At 42.8% G+C, this 21,794-nt stretch overlaps 3 protein-coding genes across 4 annotated transcripts; 2 read left to right on the forward strand and 1 right to left on the reverse strand.

The window, feature by feature from the left end:
- Positions 1 to 563: 563 nt before the first annotated feature.
- On the forward strand, positions 564 to 10,926 carry tbk1 (TANK-binding kinase 1). The gene is made up of 21 exons (XM_018674896.2): positions 564 to 697; positions 1,971 to 2,077; positions 2,905 to 3,045; positions 3,129 to 3,258; positions 3,397 to 3,578; positions 3,888 to 4,048; positions 4,141 to 4,251; positions 4,922 to 5,101; positions 5,189 to 5,385; positions 5,521 to 5,579; positions 6,010 to 6,101; positions 6,301 to 6,402; positions 6,485 to 6,563; positions 6,901 to 7,022; positions 7,108 to 7,184; positions 7,308 to 7,347; positions 7,463 to 7,564; positions 7,681 to 7,777; positions 8,313 to 8,413; positions 8,497 to 8,568; positions 9,085 to 10,926. The coding sequence occupies exons 2-21, from the start codon at positions 1,991 to 1,993 to the stop codon at positions 9,122 to 9,124; spliced, it is 2,172 nt and encodes a 723-aa protein (XP_018530412.1). The 5' UTR covers positions 564 to 697; positions 1,971 to 1,990; the 3' UTR covers positions 9,125 to 10,926.
- A 328-nt stretch (positions 10,927 to 11,254) lies between these two features.
- crebl2 (cAMP responsive element binding protein-like 2) lies at positions 11,255 to 14,648 on the forward strand. Its single transcript, XM_018674895.1, has 3 exons — positions 11,255 to 11,482; positions 12,083 to 12,280; positions 13,171 to 14,648. Exons 1-3 carry the CDS (start codon positions 11,468 to 11,470, stop codon positions 13,324 to 13,326), a joined length of 369 nt encoding a protein of 122 aa, XP_018530411.1. The 5' UTR covers positions 11,255 to 11,467; the 3' UTR covers positions 13,327 to 14,648.
- Positions 14,649 to 14,960: 312 nt separating this feature from the next.
- On the reverse strand, positions 14,961 to 21,714 carry gpr19 (G protein-coupled receptor 19). 2 transcript variants are annotated; one of them, XM_018674894.2, is made up of 2 exons: positions 20,556 to 21,714; positions 14,961 to 17,725 (listed from the first exon to the last, which is right to left on the reverse strand). In XM_018674894.2, exon 2 carries the CDS (start codon positions 17,697 to 17,699, stop codon positions 16,422 to 16,424), a length of 1,278 nt encoding a protein of 425 aa, XP_018530410.1. In that variant the 5' UTR covers positions 17,700 to 17,725; positions 20,556 to 21,714; the 3' UTR covers positions 14,961 to 16,421. The 2 variants fall into 2 exon arrangements, with proteins under 2 accessions (XP_018530410.1, XP_018530409.1); XM_018674893.2 differs by having other exon boundaries at positions 20,221 to 21,714.
- Between the last annotated feature and the right edge of the window lie 80 nt (positions 21,715 to 21,794).

Below are 21,794 nucleotides of genomic sequence, written 5' to 3' on the forward strand. Positions count from 1 at the left end.
CTGTTTGGAGCCTGTGCTGCCATCCTCTGTCTGAACTCTGTAACTGCAGTAACAATCACTGTGTGTTTATTGGCTGCATCATCGCATTGTTTTTGTTGCCATGCTGCACATGAACTGCTGAGGATAAAACCCATGATGGAGCGGCCCCATGAGGACCGGACAGGGGCCCAGTAAATGTAATATGACCACAAAGAGACACACAGAGACTCAGTGAGAGGCTGTCCTCTCTGTGTGATGTCCAAATAAAGATACATTCAAATTCAGTTCATATCATTCTGATGGAGCCACTATGATGATCAGTACTTGCATTAACAGTGAGTATCGATATTTTTCTTACCTAACAGTTAAGTATCGGTTTCCAAATAGTTCCCTTGTTCTACCGTAATAACGCATCAGAGCCAGGAGTGAGCACCTGGACACATTAGCGCTCTTTTACCAGAGCAGTCCTCAGGGGTACAAAGGAAGTTTTGATTCCAGTTTAAAACATTAAAAGCTGAAATAACAGAACGACAAAAGCCTGTAAAGAGCTGTTTCAACACGCGAACATTTTTATCTGCCGCTTCTCATCTGAGCATTACGGTAACCTAACTTCTCATTTTAACCACGCCCCCTTCGCTAACTCTCCGTCCTGATTGGTCCGCGATTGTCACATGACGAGGGAACAACGGAAGAGGAGGAATCGGCCGCAGAAAGAAGGGTGAGGAAATAAACAAAATAATTATGATTAATTTTATACGACAAAAACCTTAAAGACGCGGTATTCACCGCCACCCTTCTGTAGCCTGACATGTTAGCGAACGGACCCGGTTTTGTCGGGCAGTTTGAACCGTTAGCTTGTTAGCACGACATGATCGTATTTTCATGTCCGGCTACAGAAAGTGAAAATACATCAGAAAACAGCTCCTGCAGCGAAAACACGAATGTTTCAACATTAATTCAACAGTCAGTGGGTTCGTGTAACCGGTAGCTGCACCGTGTGTGTGTTTTTATTTATCAGCTAACGTGAACGGCTCCGGTGTTTGTGTCCGTGTTAACGCTCCGGTGGAGGATTTATTCAGAGGTTCAGGTGTTAAATGTCCGCAGCTTCATCTCCATTAAACTCATGTATGTTAATGTAATGATTAGAATCTGCCGTGTCTGTGTCTCGTCACGGTGAGTTTGAACGTTTGAGGCCTGAAACGGGAATTTCCCGGAGACGCAGTGACGTCATGACGCATCGACCGTACAGAAATATAAACTTTATTTATAATTTAAACCTTTACAGCGTTTCTACCGTTACTTTATTACCGTGACATTATTAACATATAGAGTGTAAAAACGCAGTAAATTTGAGCCGGGAACACCTGCAGTGTCTCACCTGTGCTCAGAGCTGAACCTGTGGTGTCTGTGGTTTCAGCCGCCAACGACACATTCAACATGATTTCACAGTTTTATCTGAAGAGGTGAAGCTTTCTGACTCAGAATAAAACCGAGACTGAAACCGACACACTAACGTCTACAGTCTGCAGCCAGGAGGAGAGAGCAGGTCTGTTTGTCTGTACACTGAGCGTTAGCATGTAGCAGAGTCTGGTTCTGTGCTTCATATGGATTGACAGTAGAAACATTACATAAGAGGAACGCATCAAGTTTATCCAGTTTATTCGGTCCATAGTTTCCATTCAGTGAAATCTGTTTTATCCCAGAGTCAGAGGTGAAAGGTTTTCACAGCATTTGACAGTTTAACAGCTGCTTCACAGAGACAGAGAATAATCAGACTCTAAAAGGCAAAGAACGTGAAACAGATGTAAGATCCTGAACACGTGAAGTGATTCTGTAGTTTGAACATGATTGGACTGTTTTAAATCAGGACCAGATGTTCGCTGATCCTCCAGAGGATTGTTAAGGTTTGATAGCAGCTCTCCTGGCTGCTGGTTTATTGATTGTTATCGATCAGATCCTGGTGTATTGATCAGCTGTTTGTGTGTTTTCAGGATCAGTTGCAGCCGTCAGGATGCAGAGCACCACCAACTACCTGTGGCTCATCTCAGACCTGCTGGGTCAGGGAGCCACAGCCAACGTTTACCGCGGCCGACACAAGGTACGACCCAGAACTCACCTGAGCTGCTGCTGCTGGGTCAGAGCTCACAGCCAATCACAGCACAGGAGGGTTTGATGGGAAATCTTTACATCAGAGTGAAGAAGTATCTTTTCAGGTTTTCAGTTCAGTGGAGAACCAAAAAACATCACGTTATCAGCACCAGACTGCCACTGACCAAAACAGGGATTTAACCAGGAGCTGATGGAGATTTGAGGATGAGAGGAAAACACAGATTGTGTTCACATTTGTAGAAACTGAAAACATTGTCAGTGCAGGGATGCTGCAGAATAATGTTTCTCCTCTCAGATCTGAAAACCTTCAGATTTAATTTCATACGTTTGCAGCTCAGGTTTCAGTGGAATCACCTCCCACAGATCACATCACTGTGTGTTTGTAGTCGATCCAGAAGATTTCAAACCTTCAGGCTGTAAAACTGTACAAGAGGGAATTTCCCCAAAATCTTCAAAGTCAGAGGATCAGTCTGAACCTGAAGTGACTGTTTGACACCTCAGGTCTGCAGATCTAATCAGAACAGGGGCTTTTATATGGGTGTGCTGAGTCTGCACAAGCCTCAGTTTATTTCACTGGTTTGCAGAGTTCAGAGACGATTCAGAGGTTCTTCTCCAGCTGCTCAGACACAAACCTGCAGACTCTGTTTCTGTCACCTGAACCTCTGTGGTCGTACTAAAATGAAGACATTTCCTTGTGGGAAAGTGATTCAGGGTCGGACTGTAACAGGAGTAACAAAGAGAAGCTTTGGTCGCAGCTCTGTAGTTTGATGTTTTCATGTCTCCATATAATAAAACATGTTGTTTGTGTCTGTGTAGAAAACCGGCGACCTGTACGCAGTCAAAGTCTTTAACAACCTGAGTTTTCTGCGGCCGCTGGACGTCCAGATGAGAGAGTTTGAGGTTCTGAAGAAACTAAACCACAAAAACATCGTTAAACTCTTCGCTGTGGAGGAGGAGGTCAGTGACGGAGGAGACGAGGCTTCATTTCCTTTAGGTTCATGAGTGTTAACATGTTTCTGACCTCCTCCTCTTCCCCTCAGTCCAACACTCGTCATAAGGTCCTGGTGATGGAGTACTGTCCCTGTGGAAGTCTGTACACAGTGTTAGAGGAGTCGTCCAACGCTTACGGACTCCCAGAGGACGAGTTCCTCATAGTTCTTCATGATGTGGGTGAGGAGCAGTAAAAACTCAGCAGGTGTTGCTCTGTAATTCACTTTGTTTACTCTGTGCTGGCGACAGACCTTGTGTTTCTGGGTGAAAAGCCGTACTGTTAGGAAGCTCTCTGATTGGCTGTTGTGGCTCCTGCAGTGGCAGGTATGAACCACCTGAGGGAGTACGGCATCGTTCACCGGGACATCAAACCGGGAAACATCATGAGGGTGATCGGAGAGGACGGCTGCTCCGTCTACAAACTGACGGACTTCGGAGCCGCCAGAGAGCTGGAGGACGACGAGCAGTTTGTGTCTCTGTACGGGACCGAGGAGTATCTGGTGAGTCACATGACTGTCACTGTCACTGCAGAGACACTTCCTGGTTGCTGTGCTGCTCTCTGACTGAACTTCCTCAGGTTAATGTTGGCGTCTGACAGCTGAACCTGTCAACTTCATATTATCATTTAAAAGAGGAAATTCTGGAGTTTGTGGAAGTGTTCATTTGTAAAGTGGAACAAGAATAAAACAGATTAAACAGGAGACATTCAAGATGATTCATAAAGACAGAAGGCTTCGTCCAGTCGTCTCTCAGCGTGAGTGTCTGCACCTGTTGACCTCTGACCTCTTGTCGATGTCTTTCCTGTGCAGCACCCGGACATGTACGAGCGAGCCGTGCTGAGAAAAGACCACCAGAAGAAATACGGAGCCACGGTGGATCTGTGGAGCATCGGCGTCACGTTTTACCACGCCGCCACCGGCAGCCTCCCGTTCAGACCGTTCGAAGGGCCGCGCAGGAACAAAGAAGTCATGTAAGAGAGAGAGAGAGAGAGAGAGAGAGAGGAGAGGTAAACTCGTCTCACAGGACAGGAATTACACTGAGTGAGATGTTTGTTTGTCTCAGGTATAAAATCATCACAGAGAAACCGTCTGGGACAATCTCCGGTCATCAGAAGTGTGAGAACGGGAAGATCGAGTGGAGCACAGAGATGCCGGTGTCCTGCAGTCTGTCCAAGTAAGATGTGACTCTGTCAGTACGGTGGTGTTTCTACAGCCCAGAGATAATATGAAGAGGTTTCTCAGTCTGTTCCACTCAGACCTCAGTGTTTTTATTGTCACAGATCAGCTGCACGTCTCACTGAACCTTTTTAAAACCCAGAAACAGCTTCACAAGAAGGAGATTAGCTGCTGAACAACATAAATACAGAAGAAGAATAAATACCGAGGTCACTTTTACACAGTCTGGTTCTGGTACATCAGTCTAATTTAACCTGAACTAACTGCACTTTCTCTCTTTCAGTAGTTCTTATAGCAAACAGATTTATTTAAACTGAGAGAAGACGATTCAGAAACCATCAGCAGAGTCTCTGGATGAGCTTTCAGGAGTATTCTGCTGAGCAGACAAAAATCTAAACCCTGAATAAACCTGCTGAGATGATGCAGCTTTTCCCTCCTCGCTCATCTTTACTGTAAACGCTCCGATCAAACAAAAACTGAACGAGAAGCTGAAGCTAACTACATGATGCCTAAACGTCCAAATGTTGTCCTGGTGTTTGTTTCCTCTTTCTGACGTATGAAACATTTAAAGGTTTATATATTTGGTTCCACTGAGCGGTTGTTTCCAGGGTCAGGAGTGATCTGGTTTTTCACCACAGACCGTGTCCTCCTCTGGTCTGGTGTTTCAGGGGTCTTCAGAGCCTCCTGACTCCGGTCCTCGCCAACATCCTGGAGGCCGACCAGGAGAAATGTTGGGGCTTCGACCAGTTCTTCGCCGAGACCAACGACATCCTGCACAGGACCGTGGTGTACGTCTTCAGCCTGCAGCAGGCCACGCTGCACCACGTCTACATCCACGAGTACAACACGTAAGAGACCCGTCAGGCATTAGACAGGAAATGATGTCAACAGTCCTCCTGTGTGTCTGAAAGCTGCTGTCCTCCTCGTGTCCACAGGGCGGCGCTGTTCCAGGAGCTGCTGTCCCGCAGGACCAGCATCCCGCTTCACAACCAGGAGCTGCTGTACGAGGGCCGCCGCCTCGTCCTCGACCCCAACCGCCAGGCCAAGACTTTCCCCAAGACCTCCAGAGACAATCCCATCATGCTCGTCAGCCGCGAGTCCGTCGCCACCGTCGGACTCATCTTCGAAGACCGTACGTAGTGAGAGTCGGCCACCAGCAGGGCGGCGACAGACAGATTAATACCGACATCTTTCATTTTAAATGTTTAAATTAAAACCACAGAGGACGGTGATGGAGGTTTAACTCGGAGTATTTTTCTCTTCACAGCCAGTCCTCCTAAAGTTCAGCCCCGCTACGATCTGGACCTGGACGCCAGCTACGCCAAGGTACAAAATAAGATTCACCTAAACTTAAAGAGGAAGAGCAGAAGTTTCAGTGCAGCCAGTTCAGGTTTCATTTTCACCACAGTCACTGTTTGATGTCTGTGAAAATGATTTCATGAACGGCAGCTAAAGGAAACAACAGATCAGAGCCACAGTTTTCATCCTTCTCATCAGTCATAGTTTACAGCTGTCTGACAAAGACTGTGTCTTAAATCAGCACGTGTTAATGACTGAGGCTGTGGATTCAAACCTGGAGTTCAGGACTCAGAGAGGAGACAGTTTGAAGTGCTCAACAGCTCTGACTCCATTTGCTTTTTGTTTAATATCTGATAACCACTGAGAATCCTGCTCTGTGATTGGCTGACAGACGCCTGTTTAACTGCAGTCACAACAGGAACTGATGAACTCTGACCCTCCTGTTGTTGTTGTTCAGACTTTTGCAGGCGACGTTGGACATTTATGGAAGACCTCCGAGTCTCTGCTGGTTTATCAGGAGCTGGTACGGAAAGGAGTTCGTGGTTTGATGTAAGTTCACAGAGAGCAGCGAGGTCGAGCTTGGTTTTCAGATCCAGGACAGAGCAGGTCTGCTGGAGGAGGAACTGTCCCCTCTGAGCAGATCAGTTCAGACGAGGCTCACTTCCTTCATTTATAAACATGAGGTGGATCAGAACGCGCTGCAGGTTTGTCCTCACCTCTTTATTCTGGATGTGTTGTTTTGATCTAGTGAGCTGATGAAGGAGGACTACAGCGAGATTCAACACAAGAAGTCCGAGGTTTTCCACCTGTGTAACTACTGCACACAGATACTGGAGAAGACTGAGCAGCTGTGAGCGTCTCTCTGATAAACATCATGAGCTCCTGTGTGTGAGCAGCAGCTCACCCACAGTGACCTCTGTGTTGTCGTGCAGGTTCGAGGTGCTGATGCAGGCCAACATGCTGACGACGGAGTACGACGAGATCTCAGACATGCACAAGAAAGTTCTCAGAGTGAGTATTTAACATGTTGATCACACACTGTGTGTTTGATAAGAAACAGGAAATGCCAGAGCGAATAACTTCCTCAGTGTTTGTTTACATCGTCAGAGACGTAGTAGCTGCATCACAGCACCCTGAACACTGAGGTGACACTGGGTGGAGGCTGAACACACTGATCACTAAAACTCTGAATAAAGTAGCTTCAGCTGTTAGCGGAGCTGCTGCTAACGTTAGCTCCGCTTGTTTCTCTGCTTCCTGAAGATCCTTCATCTGGTTTAAGGTCAGAGTTCTAAAATGTTTGAATGTGCGGCTGAGAGTCGATACTTACAGTAAACCCTGATGTGTTCAGATCTCCAGCTCTCTGGAGCCCATCGAACGAACAACACAAGACATCAAGAGTAAATTCCTCCCCGGCGGCCTGCTGACCGACAGCTGGACACAACAAGTGGGAACGCACCCCAAGGACAGGAAGTAAGACTGTGTGTGTGTGTTCACGTACAGTAAACCCACTGATGTGTGTGTGTGTGTAATAAATGAGTGTGTGACGTCTCTGCAGCGTGGAGAAAATCAAAGTGCTGCTGGACGCCATCACGGCCATCTACCAACAGTTCAAGAAGGACAAAGCAGAGAGACGTGAGTTTATCAACACAAACAGACGACAGCTCACGACGTTCGTCTTCACTGACATAAAAACACGTTTAAGATCAAAACGTCACGGTGCTGAACTCGGTTTCTGTTCTCATGTCCTGTGTTCAGGTCTGCCCTACAACGAGGAACAGATCCATAAATTTGACAAGTAGGTTCACTGAGCTGCAGTTTGAAGCACGGCATCAGTCTGGGCTTTTATTTTGAAGTCCTGACCTGTGTGTGTGTGTGTGTGTGTGTGTGTGTGTGTGTTGTCTCTCTGACAGACAGAAGTTGGTTCTTCATGCCAGTAAAGCCCGGTCTCTGTTCACGGAGGAATGTGCCATGAAATATCGTCTCTTCATCTCCAAGAGTGAAGAGTGGATGAGGTAAAACACACACGACTGATGATGATGATGATGATGATGATGATGATGATGATGGTCACCGTCTCTGTTGCTCGGTGACGGCGTGAGAGGTGACGTGTTGCGTTTGTGTTTTTCAGGAAAGTTCATCATGTGAGGAAGCAGCTGCTCGGCCTGTCGGGTCAGCTGATCAGCATCGAGAAGGAGGTGACCATGCTGATGGAGAGAGCCATCAAGGTAAACAACAGGTGTTCAACAGACGTCAGCTGTGGTCGAGGAAATACTCCGATACTACACTGAAAATACTCCATTACAAGTAGAAGTCCCTGAATATTTTGCTGCCAAAAGTAATGACAACAGATACACTTAAAGTATCTGATGTGTCGTCTCTGTGAACACGGTCTGCAGCTGAGATCAGAGGAACACAGTTTCTGGCTGAAACTTTCTGCTCAGTAACTTTGGTTGTTTGATGTGACGACAGGAAAATGTTCAGAGTTACAGTCGTTTAACAGTCAGAGGGATTTCAGATGTTGTAATGTTTAGACACTGACATAAACACTTTTACTCACTGATGACTTTATTTTGTTAAACAGTAAAATAAAACTACTTCCTGTTCAGAGGTTTAGTTTTTACACTGATCCCACACAGCAGGAGAAATGAAACCTGCAGACAGAGTCAACGCTCCGCTCTCAGGAGGTTAAATTACTGTGCTGCTAATCAACCGTTTGTTTGTTTGTTTGTTTGTTTGTTTGTTTGTCTGTCTGTCGTCCAGCTGCAGGAACAGCTGCCTCAGAAGGTTCTTCCTCTGGTGTCCAGTGGAATGAAGCCTCAGGCGTACCTGAGTCAGAACACACTGGTGGAGATGACGCTCGGGTGAGTGGACACGACGTCTCTGTGACCACGTGACATCAGACCTGAGACGTCTGTGACATCACTGACTCCATCTTGTTTTTCAGGATGAAGAAGCTGAAGGAGGAGATGGAGGGCGTGGTCAAAGAGCTGGCAGAGAACAACCACTTCTTAGAGAGGTCAGACGGCGGACATGTTTAGCCTAGCTTAGCACAGAAACTGTTAGCCTGACGCCATCAACAGAGGAAAATCCACCTTCTTAGAAATCAGATTTTCATGTTGTAGAATAAAGACCGAGCTCAAACCTGACAAACCCATCAGGGACCTAAAGACTGGAACATCATTAGCACAGAAAGTAGCCCTTAACTTTTCAGATGCTTCAGTTTTCCAGGTTTTTTAAACAGTGTAAAAAAAAACCTTAATTTACCAAGTAGCATTAAACCATCCATGACTTTTAAAAGGGATAATTCATGGTTTTCTCCATGATTTCTGAGTTGTTTAAAAAGGTGAAATCCCTTATTTTTTAGATCAAAGTGAAAATCCAGGGACGGCTTTGATGTTGTTCTTACCTTTAAAACCCCTCAGAAAACTCCTTAAAGGATAACTCTGGTGTTTCTGAACTCTACTTTATTTTCTTGTGTCTTTAAGTGTAAATTATTGTACGTACAATCATCTGTGACCTTTCTCTCCTGCAGGTTCGGGACGTTGACGCTGGACGGAGGTTTGAGAGGATGAGCAGTTTGTACATATCCTGTGTCTGTACCTGTAAATAATGTGAGACTGTAAGATGAAGCTTTTTTTTTTTGTATGAACGAGCCTCCGTTTGTTAACGAACAGACTGTGACATTAGAAACGGCTTCGCTCGGCTCGACTGTCTGGATCTGACGCTTTAAGATATTTAGACCTGATGATCGATGAAGGAGCTGTGACACTCTGTCAGAATCACCTTAAAGACACTGAATTTACCCTGAATTTACCCTGAAAACACCTCAGTCTGAATCAGGTGTTTGGTTGTTAAACGTCCCTTAATTTGTCCTTAAATTATATGTATGATACGTAAGATTTAAGGTTTTCACATTGAAGTTTAGAATATTTTCAGCTACACATAAATAATACAATTTTAAAGGATTTTCATCCAGTTTCATTTACTTAACAGATTTTGTAAGAATTTAATGGAAAGCATTAATGGACTTTCAGGAGGATTGAATTTGTTTTTAAAGGATTAAAAACTCTTTAAAATGTACAGAACATTTCAGGTCAGTCTGTACCTTCATTTTTTACCATAAAGGTGCAAATTCATGTTTGTCCAACCTTTTGGTTTTTTAATGGACTGAATGAGCATGTTTGGTTAAATGGACCAAACAGCATCAAGACCCTTTAGAGTTTAAATTAAAGAGTTTTTACTCTTTGTAAACCCTTTAAATCATGAAGATAATCCATCTCAAATGCATTAATAACATTTAAAGCAGTTTATTTATCCATTAAGTTTCCACCTTAAATGAAAGATTACAGTCAGTTTTAGGTCCAAATCTTAAGGGGTTTAATATTTCTAATATATTAATGAATGAATAAACCTAATCAACATTTACTGAATAAAAATCTCAAACTGCAGCTGAAAATATTTGAAACCTTAATCACTCCTCATTAATGAATCTGTCCGATGTTTACAGATTATTCTGTGAATTCATTATTCATGTGCTGGATGTGTTTATTTAGGGTTTTTTAAATGGATTTTAAGGGACTCAGTTTTTCAAGTTAAAGGACAAATTAAGATTCATCTAAACACCAAACACCTGGATTTTTTTGGTGTTTCCCAGAGTGAAATAATCAGAATGTTAAAGTCACAGTGATTGGATTGTCATAACTTAAGGTCTTCTTAATGGGTTTTCTGAACTGATGAATGTTAAAAGTCACATTATAGTTGGACCTTAATTTAAAGGACGTTCATTTTTCAGTTAGATTAAAATTCAAAGGGTTAAAACCACTAAAAACTGAACTGTGGAAATGTATTTTCACCTTAACTGAAAAATGATGAATGAATGTTTTTCATGTTATTTGGTCAACTTTAAAAGCTCTTAAACTGTTTCAGATAATCCTTTGAAAAAACCTTAATATGTCACAAACCATTAATTATTCCCTTAAAGTCTCTCTTAATTCCATCATGTTCATGATTAAACTGAGGGGAAGTGAAGGTAAAAATTGGAGGTTTTAAATTGAAAAATGCTGATTCTATTAGATGTTTATTTATTGTTCTTTTAACGCTGATCAATAATCATTATCAGATTTGTTCTTATCTATCTTTATGCCTTTACTGTCACATATTCTCTCTGGACAGTAAGTCAGTGGTGATCAGTACAAAGAAGCAGAAAAACCTCCTCCTCCTCCAGGTTCACTATTAAAGGACAAAAAGGATCCTCAACTTTTACTCTGAGGTTAAAGTTTTGTTTTGTTCATGTTTTCTTTTGTCAATAATCAGCATTCAAAATGCTCAGACAGTTTGAAAAACCTGTACATAAATAAAGAAATAAATATCTGAATGAGTCAGTTATCTTTTATTTTTCTCTGCGTCCCTGCAGCAGTTTTTACCTTCACACAGAATAAAAACAGAAAGACGCACATTAAAACTAAATTACATTCAAATTTGAAATTCATTGAATTCAATCTATTTTTAAAAAATCTGTCAGAACTTTGATTTTATCAAATAAAACAAAATTATGAAATTAATGTTTCACTTTCACAAATAATTTGTTCTTTAAATTACATTTTAATTTAAGTCAAACTTCTTAGTCTCACCTGTGTTGTGGCTTCAGTTTGTTAAATGTCACTTTCATTTTTCTAATAAAGATTTGTTGAAAGAAGAAAAAACACTGCTGACGTAACCGCGTGACGCCATGAGGAAACACGATGTAAACAAAGCGAAACAGCAGCGGGTTAATTATCCGGGTTAATTTAGTCTGAGTTATTCTCGTTAGCGCGGATTCACTTTAACTTTGTTTGATTACGTGTTTTAGTGAACGGAGCTGTTAGCTGACCGTGGCTAACGTCAGCTAGCTGCTAACTAGGTTAGCTCTGAACAACATGGATGATAACAAGGTGAGAAGCTAGCCATGAAGCTAACGGTGGCTAACTATCGCCAGTTCACCTGGAAACAGCTTTAACCAACTGTACCCGGGTTTAACCAGCTCTGTGTTAACTCTGGTTTAAATGTTAGACTGGTTAATACCTGTTCTGACGGTAACTAACCCGTTTGAGAGGCTAGTTGTGGTAGAACATGTTCGCCAGACGAAGCTAACTGTAGCTAACGCTAGCAGCGTCTCTGTCTTGGAAAGTCTCGAAAAGCTTTGAATTGAGCTCTTTGTCCTGGGAAGGTTTGAAAATGTCTGGAATATCATTTAAAGGTCTTGAATATTTCGGGCCTGTCACAGACTGTAAACTGTAAAGATAACATCAGTTATAAAGTCATAAATAATCATCTGTAATAAAAGCCTGTGATTACCTGATGTTAGTGTTTAATGTCATGAGTGATGTGAAAGTGATGAGATGTTTAGTTTCTTATTTTAAAACCTGATTTCCTGACATTTAAAGAGCAGCTCAGATCATCCACTGACTCCGTTTGTTGCTATAGATTTGTGTCTCGTCTTTTCTGCTGTTGTACTTGTTGTGTAGCTGAGTGTAACTGTGCTGCGTTGTCAGATGGTGGCTGGTAAAGTGAAGAAGCCGGGGAAACGCGGCCGTAAACCTGCCAAGATCGACCTGAAGGCCAAACTGGAGCGAAGCCGTCAGAGCGCCAGAGAGTGCAGAGCCAGGAAGAAACTGAGGTACCAGTATCTGGAGGAACTGGTCTCCAGTAAAGAGAGAGCCATCTGTGCCCTGAGGGAGGAGCTGGAGATGGTAAAGTTTTAACCACACTGACATTGAAACTGTTTCTGTCAGACTTTGGTTCATGAACTCTGAGAAAACAGAAGGTTGATGTTCGACTCACTCAGACACTCAGACCTTTGTTGATCAGCATTGGTCTTAAATCAGATGTTTACCTGCAGACATGTTGGAAATAAGAAAACACTGAAGAACAGTTGAAAACACTGAGGTCATTTATCCTCTTTAATTCTTGTCATGGTCCAGAGGTTTTTCCAGGAAATATCTCAAACTAAAACAAACAGAAACCAGTGACTACGATCAGTAATGTTTCATCGATTCTAAAATAACATTAGACTAATAAATGAACAGTGCTCATAAAAAATGACACTTCTCTTGAACAAACTGAAACTATGTTGATCAACAGATTTCATCAGAAACCTTTTTTATTTTATCTAAATCTAAAATGGTAAAATGAAAATCATCATTTCATCTCTGAATATTTTCTGGGGGGTGTTTGGACAAAAAACAACACGTTTAACCTCGTTGACTTTTTACAGTTTTGTAACATTTTATACAACAAAGAGCTTCAGTTCAGCTTCAGTTTTCATGTAGAAATCTGTGATTCATTTTATTAAAACAGCATCAACTGTTTTAACTGCAGAGTGAATCTGACGACTTCTTTTTTAATCCAGTGAAATCCTTCATTCAATCATTTGTTAGTAACTAAAATCAGCTGTTCAGACTCAGTTGTGATGAAACAGATTATATTTTGGTTCTGGTTGGTTCTGGTTGGTTCTGGTCACTCTGTGGGAAATCAGCTGATTCTCCCTCAGGTCTGACTGCAGGATCATGTTTTACAGCTCTGAACTTCACCTGTTTCTTTACCTCTTACCTCTGTCTCTGTGTTGTTGTGGTGGTGACAGTACAAGCAGTGGTGTTCAGCCATGGATCAGGGGAAGATCCCGTCAGAGATTAAAGCTCTGCTGACCGGGGACGAGCAGAAGATGCCTCAGAGCGGCAGCAGCACCAAGACGTCCAAGAACAACAAGAACAACATCAGCAGCAATGGTCAGGGTTAGACTGACTGACTGACTGACTGACTGACTGACTGACTGACGAGGAGGACAGGAAGGGTTAAAGCCTGACCGTGTGTCGACCAGTCACAGCCTTTTTATTCTCCTCGTGTCACAGTTGTTGGGTTTGATTCTGTCTCTGCTCCACCTCAGCAATCCATCAGTGTCATGTGACTTATAAACCCCCTCCTCCCTCTGTCTCCAGGGTTTTCACACTGGGTTAAATCAGATCGTCGAACAATCCTACACACCTGCTTCTGTAACCAAAACACAAAGAGTTCTCTGATGAACAGATGAACAGACCTGAACACAGATTCTGTTCTTAAAAACCAGTTTACTTAGAGGAGGAATGTGTCACTTATTTTCTGTTTCATCTTAAACAGAGAAGAAGTTTCCTTATCAGTGTAAATTATTATTATTATGTAAATTAACAGTCGATAAAATTAAAATCCAAGTTTCCGTCTCTCAGTACAAAACAGTGAAGGTTAGAATATGAACTACATTTTAAAAGAGAAGTTCTCCTCTACAGATGAAGATTCAGTCAAACTTCATCATCTGGTCTGTTTTTGTCTCCTTAAATTCAGGTGTTTAGGAACAAACTGGGTCCTGGTCCTGGTCCTAAACTTCAGATTCAGAAACTTCGCTGTGTAAACGTATTCTGAGTCACTTGCCTGAATGATGGAGAGAATAAGAGGAAGGTAAAGAGCTGAGGTGTTGTTTGTTCGGTGTTTCTTCAGTCTGTTTCGGAACATTAGCTGAGGATAAATATTTGTTGACGTTTTCGGAATCGGACCGGTCCTGATGTAGCACTAAACCTAAACCTCCGAGCTCGGAGGAGTCACCGTGTAGAGCGATGTTGGAGGGCGAGCTGGACGTGTGGTGGATATATTTTTGTATTTGTATTTTGTATGAGCTGAGATGAAGCTCTGTGTGGAGAGTTCAGTGATGATGAATGTTTGCTGGAACAAGTTGGAGCCTTTTCTGAGTGAAATGATAATAAATTGAATTACATTAATGACCCAAAGCTTTTTATTATTTTCTATTTACTCCTGTTCGCTGTTTGTTTTTCCTCCCTCCTCACTTGTCTCTAACAGCTGAAGGAAACAGATGTTTGCAGATGTTGCCCTTTGATTTCATTTCGGACCAACACATTTTAAGCTTCTTTGTTTTGTATTTTGTCAGTGAGTTGATTTGAGAATCCTCATTAAAGTTTGTGCACTTTCTTAAATTTGGCAGAAGCACTTTGTTAGATGATCACAGGTGGAATCTGACCTGAGATCTGCTCTTTTTGTTTCTAAAAGAAAATAAACGTGTGTGTTTGACTGTGACTGAGTCTCTGCTGATTGATTCACTGAAATCGGTGCAGTATTGATAAGAAATCAGTCACCACCACCAGCTGCACTGAGCAAACATCACTGTATATTAGCACCAGACTCCATTGACAAAAACAGGGATTTAACCAGGAGCTGCTGGAATACCACTGCCTCCATCTGTTAGAGTGTTTGTGTTACTGTGGGACTTTCAGTGGTGGAAGAAGTAATCAGATACTTTACATCAATAGAAGTACTACAGTATATCTGTTAGTATTTCATATACAAACAAACCGTGGACGAACAGAAAGGACTGAACCCGTTTGTGTCTTTGCTTTTTGCTGGTTTTACTAAATATATTTAAACTGATAAAAGAATAATTTATTTGTACGTACAGCAGCACATCGTCGAGACAAACTTCAAAACATCAGAACCACATGTTGGCTAAGTGTGTGTGTGTGTGTGTGTTTAAACAGAGCTGCAGTATAAAGCATGGACCTTTAAATCACAGTATATTTGACAGGTTACAGAACATTTCACAAGTGTTTCATCACACGATGCTGATGTGGTTTTTGTTTTTTTGTTTTTTATAAGCAGGTAAAAAGCATCAGAGCTGAGACAGGTGAGGATCAGGTGAGTGAAGGACAGGTGAGCAGACTCTGCTGCTGTTGCAGCTTCTGGACATTAACTTAAAGTCTGACAAACTGTTAGGATCAAAACTAAGGCTGCAACTAATGATTAGTGTTTATTATGGATATTACTGTTGTGGTGTGGTGAAACATTAGAGCTAATGAGTTTACTCTCCACAGTAAAACGTCCTGTTTTTCAGAATCATCAGATATCATTGTTTGTCAGGAAGTAGGGTTATTGTTTCTGAGAAATTATGTTTTAGTCATTAACAGTTGCCTTAACCGATTGAGAATTTGAAGGTGAACTGATTCACCTGTGTATGTTTTATTGGGTTTCTACAAAGTATGATCTTCAACCATAATCTGGATCTTTAGCTACTCCATTAGCAGAACACACATCAGACACAAAAGCTTTTTCAATGGATGTTTCTTACCAAAATGTGCCTTAGAAGTCGTAGTTAACACATCTTTTCTTTCATTGTAGTTGGTAGTTCTTTTCATTCAACCTGGACAGTTTAATGTCCATCCAACTGCCCTGAAAACTCCTGTTCCTCCTCCCACAGCTCCTCCACAGCTCTATGATATCTACTCTTTCTTGTGAGTTTTTGAGTCTGAACCTAAACCTGAACAAAGTGTACTTTTAGTCTTAGTTAGCTAGCCAACTCACCATTACTCTTAATGTAGCAAAGCAGATGACGTCAGTGTTAACAAACGGCTACTTAACGTTAGCTTCTACCACATGCATTACTGCAGTAAATCAGATACAACAGGTCACTAATAGATGGCCACAGACTATGGTTAGCTAGCTAACAAGCGGACATTATCAAAACACAAAATCTGATGCATCAGTGGCAAAACTATCCATCAAAACACAGCACAGAAACCAACTATGATTAAAATATGAAGTATAAAATCAGCTAGCTGTTCACAGCTGTTGAGAATCTCCAATATGGCTGCCAGAAGGTGTGTTACATAAGAAAAAAAGCCCTTTATACAAACTGAACACATTCTGTGTCTGTGAGTTTTTTTTTTTAGTCGAATACAGAGCTAGCACGTTAGCCTCCAGCTAGCTCACCTGCCAACACTGATGTGCTGTTGTTGAATAAAGTTTCACACAATTTTGTTTTTGTATGTTCACAGTTTCAAAATCATCCAAGGTCATTTACACAAATGTGTTTGGTGGATTGGCATTTGTGGGCCAGGCTACCTTCTTTTCCTTTGCTTCTCGGTCAAAGGTATCGTAAACTGAGTCCTTGGTGATGGTCTTTGCTTGCACTGGGATGTCCACAACCCCAACATAGTTCTTTTTGGCCATCCGAGAGCTCGCTGTGATGGTGTAAGCATTACTGCGGTAGCATTTCATGGATGACATGCAGAAGGTCTCCCGCATGCCCCTTCTGAAGTTTGCGTTGTAGACCGAGTACAGGGTTGGTTTGGACGCCGTGGAACTGAAGGAGATCCAGGTGATGGCTGTGAAGAACAGAAGCCCCTGCCTGCTGGGTCCATCGGACTCTGTCGGGTGCCACAGCTGGGCAACATAAAAGGGCGTCCAGGTGAGGAAGAAAACTGAATTTAGCATGAGGAACATCTTGATGGTCTTGACTTTAGTCCGTGGGACAATGTTCATAGTCCGGCGCACTGTGTGGCCGTCTGCACCAATCCTCCAGATGTAGCGGATCACGCGCTGGTAAAATGACGCAATCAGTGCTACCGGGACCAGAAAACCTAACAGCAGGTGAACGGTGGCGTAGGCTATACTGCCCCAGCTGTCCGGAAGGAAAAAGTCACAATGATTGCTGTCTGCAGATGTGGATCCATAGAAGAAGAGGCAGGGTGAGACAAAGGCTGCATCAAACAGCCATGAGGCCACGATCATCTTCTTCGCTTTCTCTCTGGACACCTTGAAGCTGAGGGGGTAGACAATTGTGTAGAAGCGGTCTACAGAGATGGAAAGCAGGACATAGACCTGCACACCAGGGCACAGGTGCTGCAGGTAGCGTACAGCTTTGCAGGCAGCAGCACTCAGCGGCCATCGTCCTGAGGCGACCTGCAGGAGGATGAATGGAGCGCAGCCCAGGCTCATAAGCAGGTCTGCACAGGCCATAGACACCACAAAGTAGTTGGTGGTGGACTGAGTCCGTCGGCTCCGATGGATGACCAGGCAGACGAGGGCATTTCCCAGGATGGAGACCAGCCAGAGTACCCCGAACACCAAGCCCAGGATGCCAACCTCACCTGAAGTCAGCTCATAGAAGGTGAAGGTCCTGTTTGGCTGGCCGGAGGACGAGCCCTCGAGGCTGCACAGGGGAGTGGTGGGTAAGGTTGCCAGGACAGTCGAGTTTTCCCTCTCAGAATAATTAAATGACATCTGATAGGTGAAAGATGGAGAGTAAAGGGAGGGATTGACACCAACTGTGTTTGATGACTGGGCATAAACCATAGCTATACTGCTGCATCAGAGAGGAGCTGTGGACACAGAGAAACAGATTCATCATTAGTACAAACACTACAGAACTTTCACAGAGCTGAATCAAGACTTTATAGGGCACTTACCAAAATTAAAGACCTGAAACAATTTCTTGACAAACAGCATTTATACCTATGCCCAGTACAACTAAGAAGAGTTTCTAGCTACAGCGGTGTTTGCCAAATACAGATGGTAAACACTGCTCTTGGTCTTGGTTCGTGGTATCGAACCAGGTGACCTCAATGTGATGACAACAACTGAACTCAGTCACTGAACCCAGATACTTGGGAAAGAATAACTCCAAGATTGGTAGGTTGTTGGTCATAGGTTGGTTGGTTTGGTAGGTAGGTTAACTGGCTGGGCACTTCGTTGCTTGATTGGTAGGTATGGAAGGTAGGCAGAAAAAGAAGATTAGTAGGTTGGTTGCTGAGATAGGTTTAGTTGGCTGGTTTATTGGTAGGTTTAAGTAGGTTTGTTGGTTGGTTGGTAGATTTACAGGAAGGTTTAGTTGGTTGGCAGTTTGGTAGTAGGTTTCTTGATTGGTTTATATGTAGACTGGTAGGTTAGTTGGCAGCTGGTTTGTAGATAGGTAGGAAGGTAAGTAGATTGGTGGGTTTGGTAGTCAAGCTGTAATTAGAGAAACATTATGGCCATGGTTTGTTGGTCTGTCCATCGGCTGGTTGGTAGATGGGTCTATCAGTGGGTTCCCTGAGCAGGTAGGTCGGTTATTTGGATGGGAGGTTGGGTGGTTGGTTGGTAGGTTGAGCTGGTTGGTTGGTCAGTCAGATGGTAGGTGAGTAGGTTGGTTGTAAGATTGGTTGGTTGGCCAGTTGATGGTTGGTTGTAGGGTGGCAAGTTATTAATAGGTTTCTTGGTCAGTTTGTTGGTAGGTTGGTAGGATGTCAGTTGTTCAGTAGATTGGTCGGTTGGTTTGTAGGTGGTAGGAAGGTTATGTTGGTTGGTTGGTTGGTCAGCCTGGTTGGTAACAAGTTGGGTTGGTTGGTATTTGAGTAATGTAATCAGTAATCATTTACTCCTAATGAAATAAGTCAACATCACCGACTGAACAGGGACACGCCTCAGCCGGCTGTCGAGGACTTTAAATAACAGAGGGAAACATGTAATGAAGATGTAGTTCCACCTCAGAAATCACATCTGGGGAGATGTAAACCGAGGGTTTCATGTGGATTATTTTACATTTTCATGAATCTGCTGGAAACATCAGTGACAGGAACACACAGTGTTGTTTTAACATGTGAAACGTAGCTTAGTTTTTTTATAATGACTGATAATGAACCTATAAACACCTTCCTGGCCTTTTTATATAAATATAACCACATATTACACATTAAACCCATCGGCAGCAGTTAATTCCCAGCCTGAGCTGTCGCCTGATTTCATTAATCCTTCACTGGGATCCAGTTTAGTGTCCACAGAGACCCAGCTCTACTCTGAGGTCGCCCATTACCAGTGTGAAGAAGACCAGGAGGGAAAAGCTCTGTGTTTATCGTTGGCTTTGTGTTTACTCTGCTGGATTTCCCCCCTTAGCAACCTCATCCATCGCCACTGATGGTTAGTGGGTGAACCAGTGAAACCAGCCACAACAACTCACACATACAGACTTAAACCAGAGGAGAGAAAATAAAAAATAAGTGCAGATGCAAAAAAGAGTGAAAAAACAGCACCTGAATATCCAGGTGTGTTTTCTTTTTTAAATGGTTTTAGGTTAAATCCTCACACACATTTTTACCTTTTAATCTGCCTATTTTGTCAAAATTGTCAAATTAGAAAAGCCTTTGTGTAGAAGTAAGAACGTTGAGATTATTGTTAATGCACAGGCTGCATGCTGAAAACATACTTAGTAATTCTTTATGTATTCTTCATAAATCAAGATGCAATGAATTCTAATGATAAACAGAATTATTTTTTCTGTCCATTGACTTATTGACCAGTTGTTTCAGCTCTGTATTTAAGTAAAGTACTTAAATTTGTGCTGAATACAGTATTTGATTACTGCTGTTCTACATTCAGCTCAGTAAATTGTTTTCTACGTACAGCAGTTTAAACCACGTTTAAAGTCTCAGACGAGTCAGTGATGAGGAACAAACATCACTTTTAAATCTGCTCACTGATCCTTTAATAAGAACCAAGGCTCCTTTAAATCCAACCTGGATTCAGTAAAGAGTTAAACCTCCTCATGGAAAAATACCGAGGACCAAATTCAACTGTTTCACCCTTTCAAATGAATCATTATGTCGTTTTTATATTTCATTCTGTTATAAAAATGACATGACCCTGTTGCCTAAGCATCAGGGTCCTTCAGTGAAGTAAATGTACTTGAGTAAATGTACTTTTACTCTGATCGTGTAGCACATCAGCAGAATGAAGCTGGAGCTCAAACAGACGCATTTTTATTTCATTTCTGAGCAAAATGATCTGTTTGTTTTAGACATAAACACACAACATATGGTTCATAAAAACAGCTCCATCTTACTCTGTGGACAGAATCACAGCGTCCTGGATTCATCTTCACCTTTTAGATCGATCAGAAATCGATCGATCAGTAATCAAATAACAGATAAACAGATAAACAGCTGGAGCTGGAGGCAGAGCAGCATCATGTATCCGGCCTGTCCGACATGTTCGCTCGGAGACTGATGCAGGAGGGAAAACACGATAAAACACACACGTTAAACCGCGATAAAGAAAAAAAGAATGAATCCGGACTCTGGTTCCTGTCGGCTACAGGTGATGAAACCGAGCTGATTCAGACGTGTCGGTGCCGCTGAGCTCCGGTGTCCGTGTGTTTGTGTTTGTCGGTGGACTCACCGGCGGAGAGCAGTGTTTTTCTCCGTGATTCAGAGGAGACGAGGAGCAGCCCGGAGGAGGAGGAGGAGGAGGAGGAGGTCCGTGCAGGCAGCGGACATCATGGCTGTCTGTCTGTCCACCTGTCTGTGTGTTTGTCTCCACAGATCCACTAAAGGATGAAGCTGCAGCTGATGAAGAGGAGAAGGATGTTGCTCTCTCACCAGCAGGGGCGGATAAAGCTGCGTTTGCCCCCCCACCCCCACCCCAGTCATCTTTACAGTATCTGCCATGTTTGTTTTCTGTTCACAGTCTAGTTTTTGTTTTTGTTTGTTTTTTACTCTTTGAGGATCTTAGCTGAACATCTTCACTGGTATTTTCTCATTTCCAAGCTAATTATTGTTTGTTATTGTTGAGATTAGAGAAAGAACAGGACACAGGACGCTGGACAGAACTGCTAACAACAAGAAACAGACTTAAAGCTTACCTTCTTGTAATTGACATTAATATTTCACTGGTTACCTTCAATGAAAAAAAACTAAAACTACACAACAGTGGCTCAGTGATGTGATATTAGTGAGTTCCAGTTCCAGTTTCTAGTCAGAAGTTTGAACCTGAACGCCCCCTGAAGTCAGATTTCCAACTCAGAAAGTTGGAGCAACGCCACCAAACCCGACATCAGAATCCAAGATGGTTGCTCCTCACATCAACAGCAGTGAACTCTCTGCTAATGCTCCTGTTTATGTGTCTTCAGGTGGAACAGATTTGTTCTGAAGTTCTCTATAAACTCCGACAGAGCAGCTACAAAGACTCTGTGAGCTCAACTGAAACGCTGTTAACTCGGAGGTGACGTCACTCCTGGCTCTGACCGAAGACTTCCAGTGTAAACTGAACGCAGCGTTAGTTCAAAGACAGTTTGAGCACAGCAGTGTGTTAAAGAGCAGAGAAGGAAAAGTGTGTCAGCAGGGGGCGCTGGTCTGACTCTAATGTTCTGATCTCTACTGTTGTGTTACATTTTAAGTTCTCTGAAAATAAACATGAGTTATTGTTATTATTATTATTGGTGTTACTGTGTTCAGATCATCTGGATTCATTAATCAATAATTGATTATTTTTGCCTGTCGACCTTCACACCGCGTTGCCGGTCTCCTCTCTCTCTCTCTCTCTGCGACTCGTCTGCTCTATAAAAGGAAATGATGCTGTCCATCTACAATTATTGGTCTGATGCTGACGGGAGTTGCTGTCGCAGCACGTCGCCATGGC

The sequence above is a fragment of the Lates calcarifer genome, linkage group LG18 (genome assembly GCF_001640805.2).
Source record: "Lates calcarifer isolate ASB-BC8 linkage group LG18, TLL_Latcal_v3, whole genome shotgun sequence".
NCBI classification, from domain to species: Eukaryota; Metazoa; Chordata; class Actinopteri; family Centropomidae; genus Lates; species Lates calcarifer.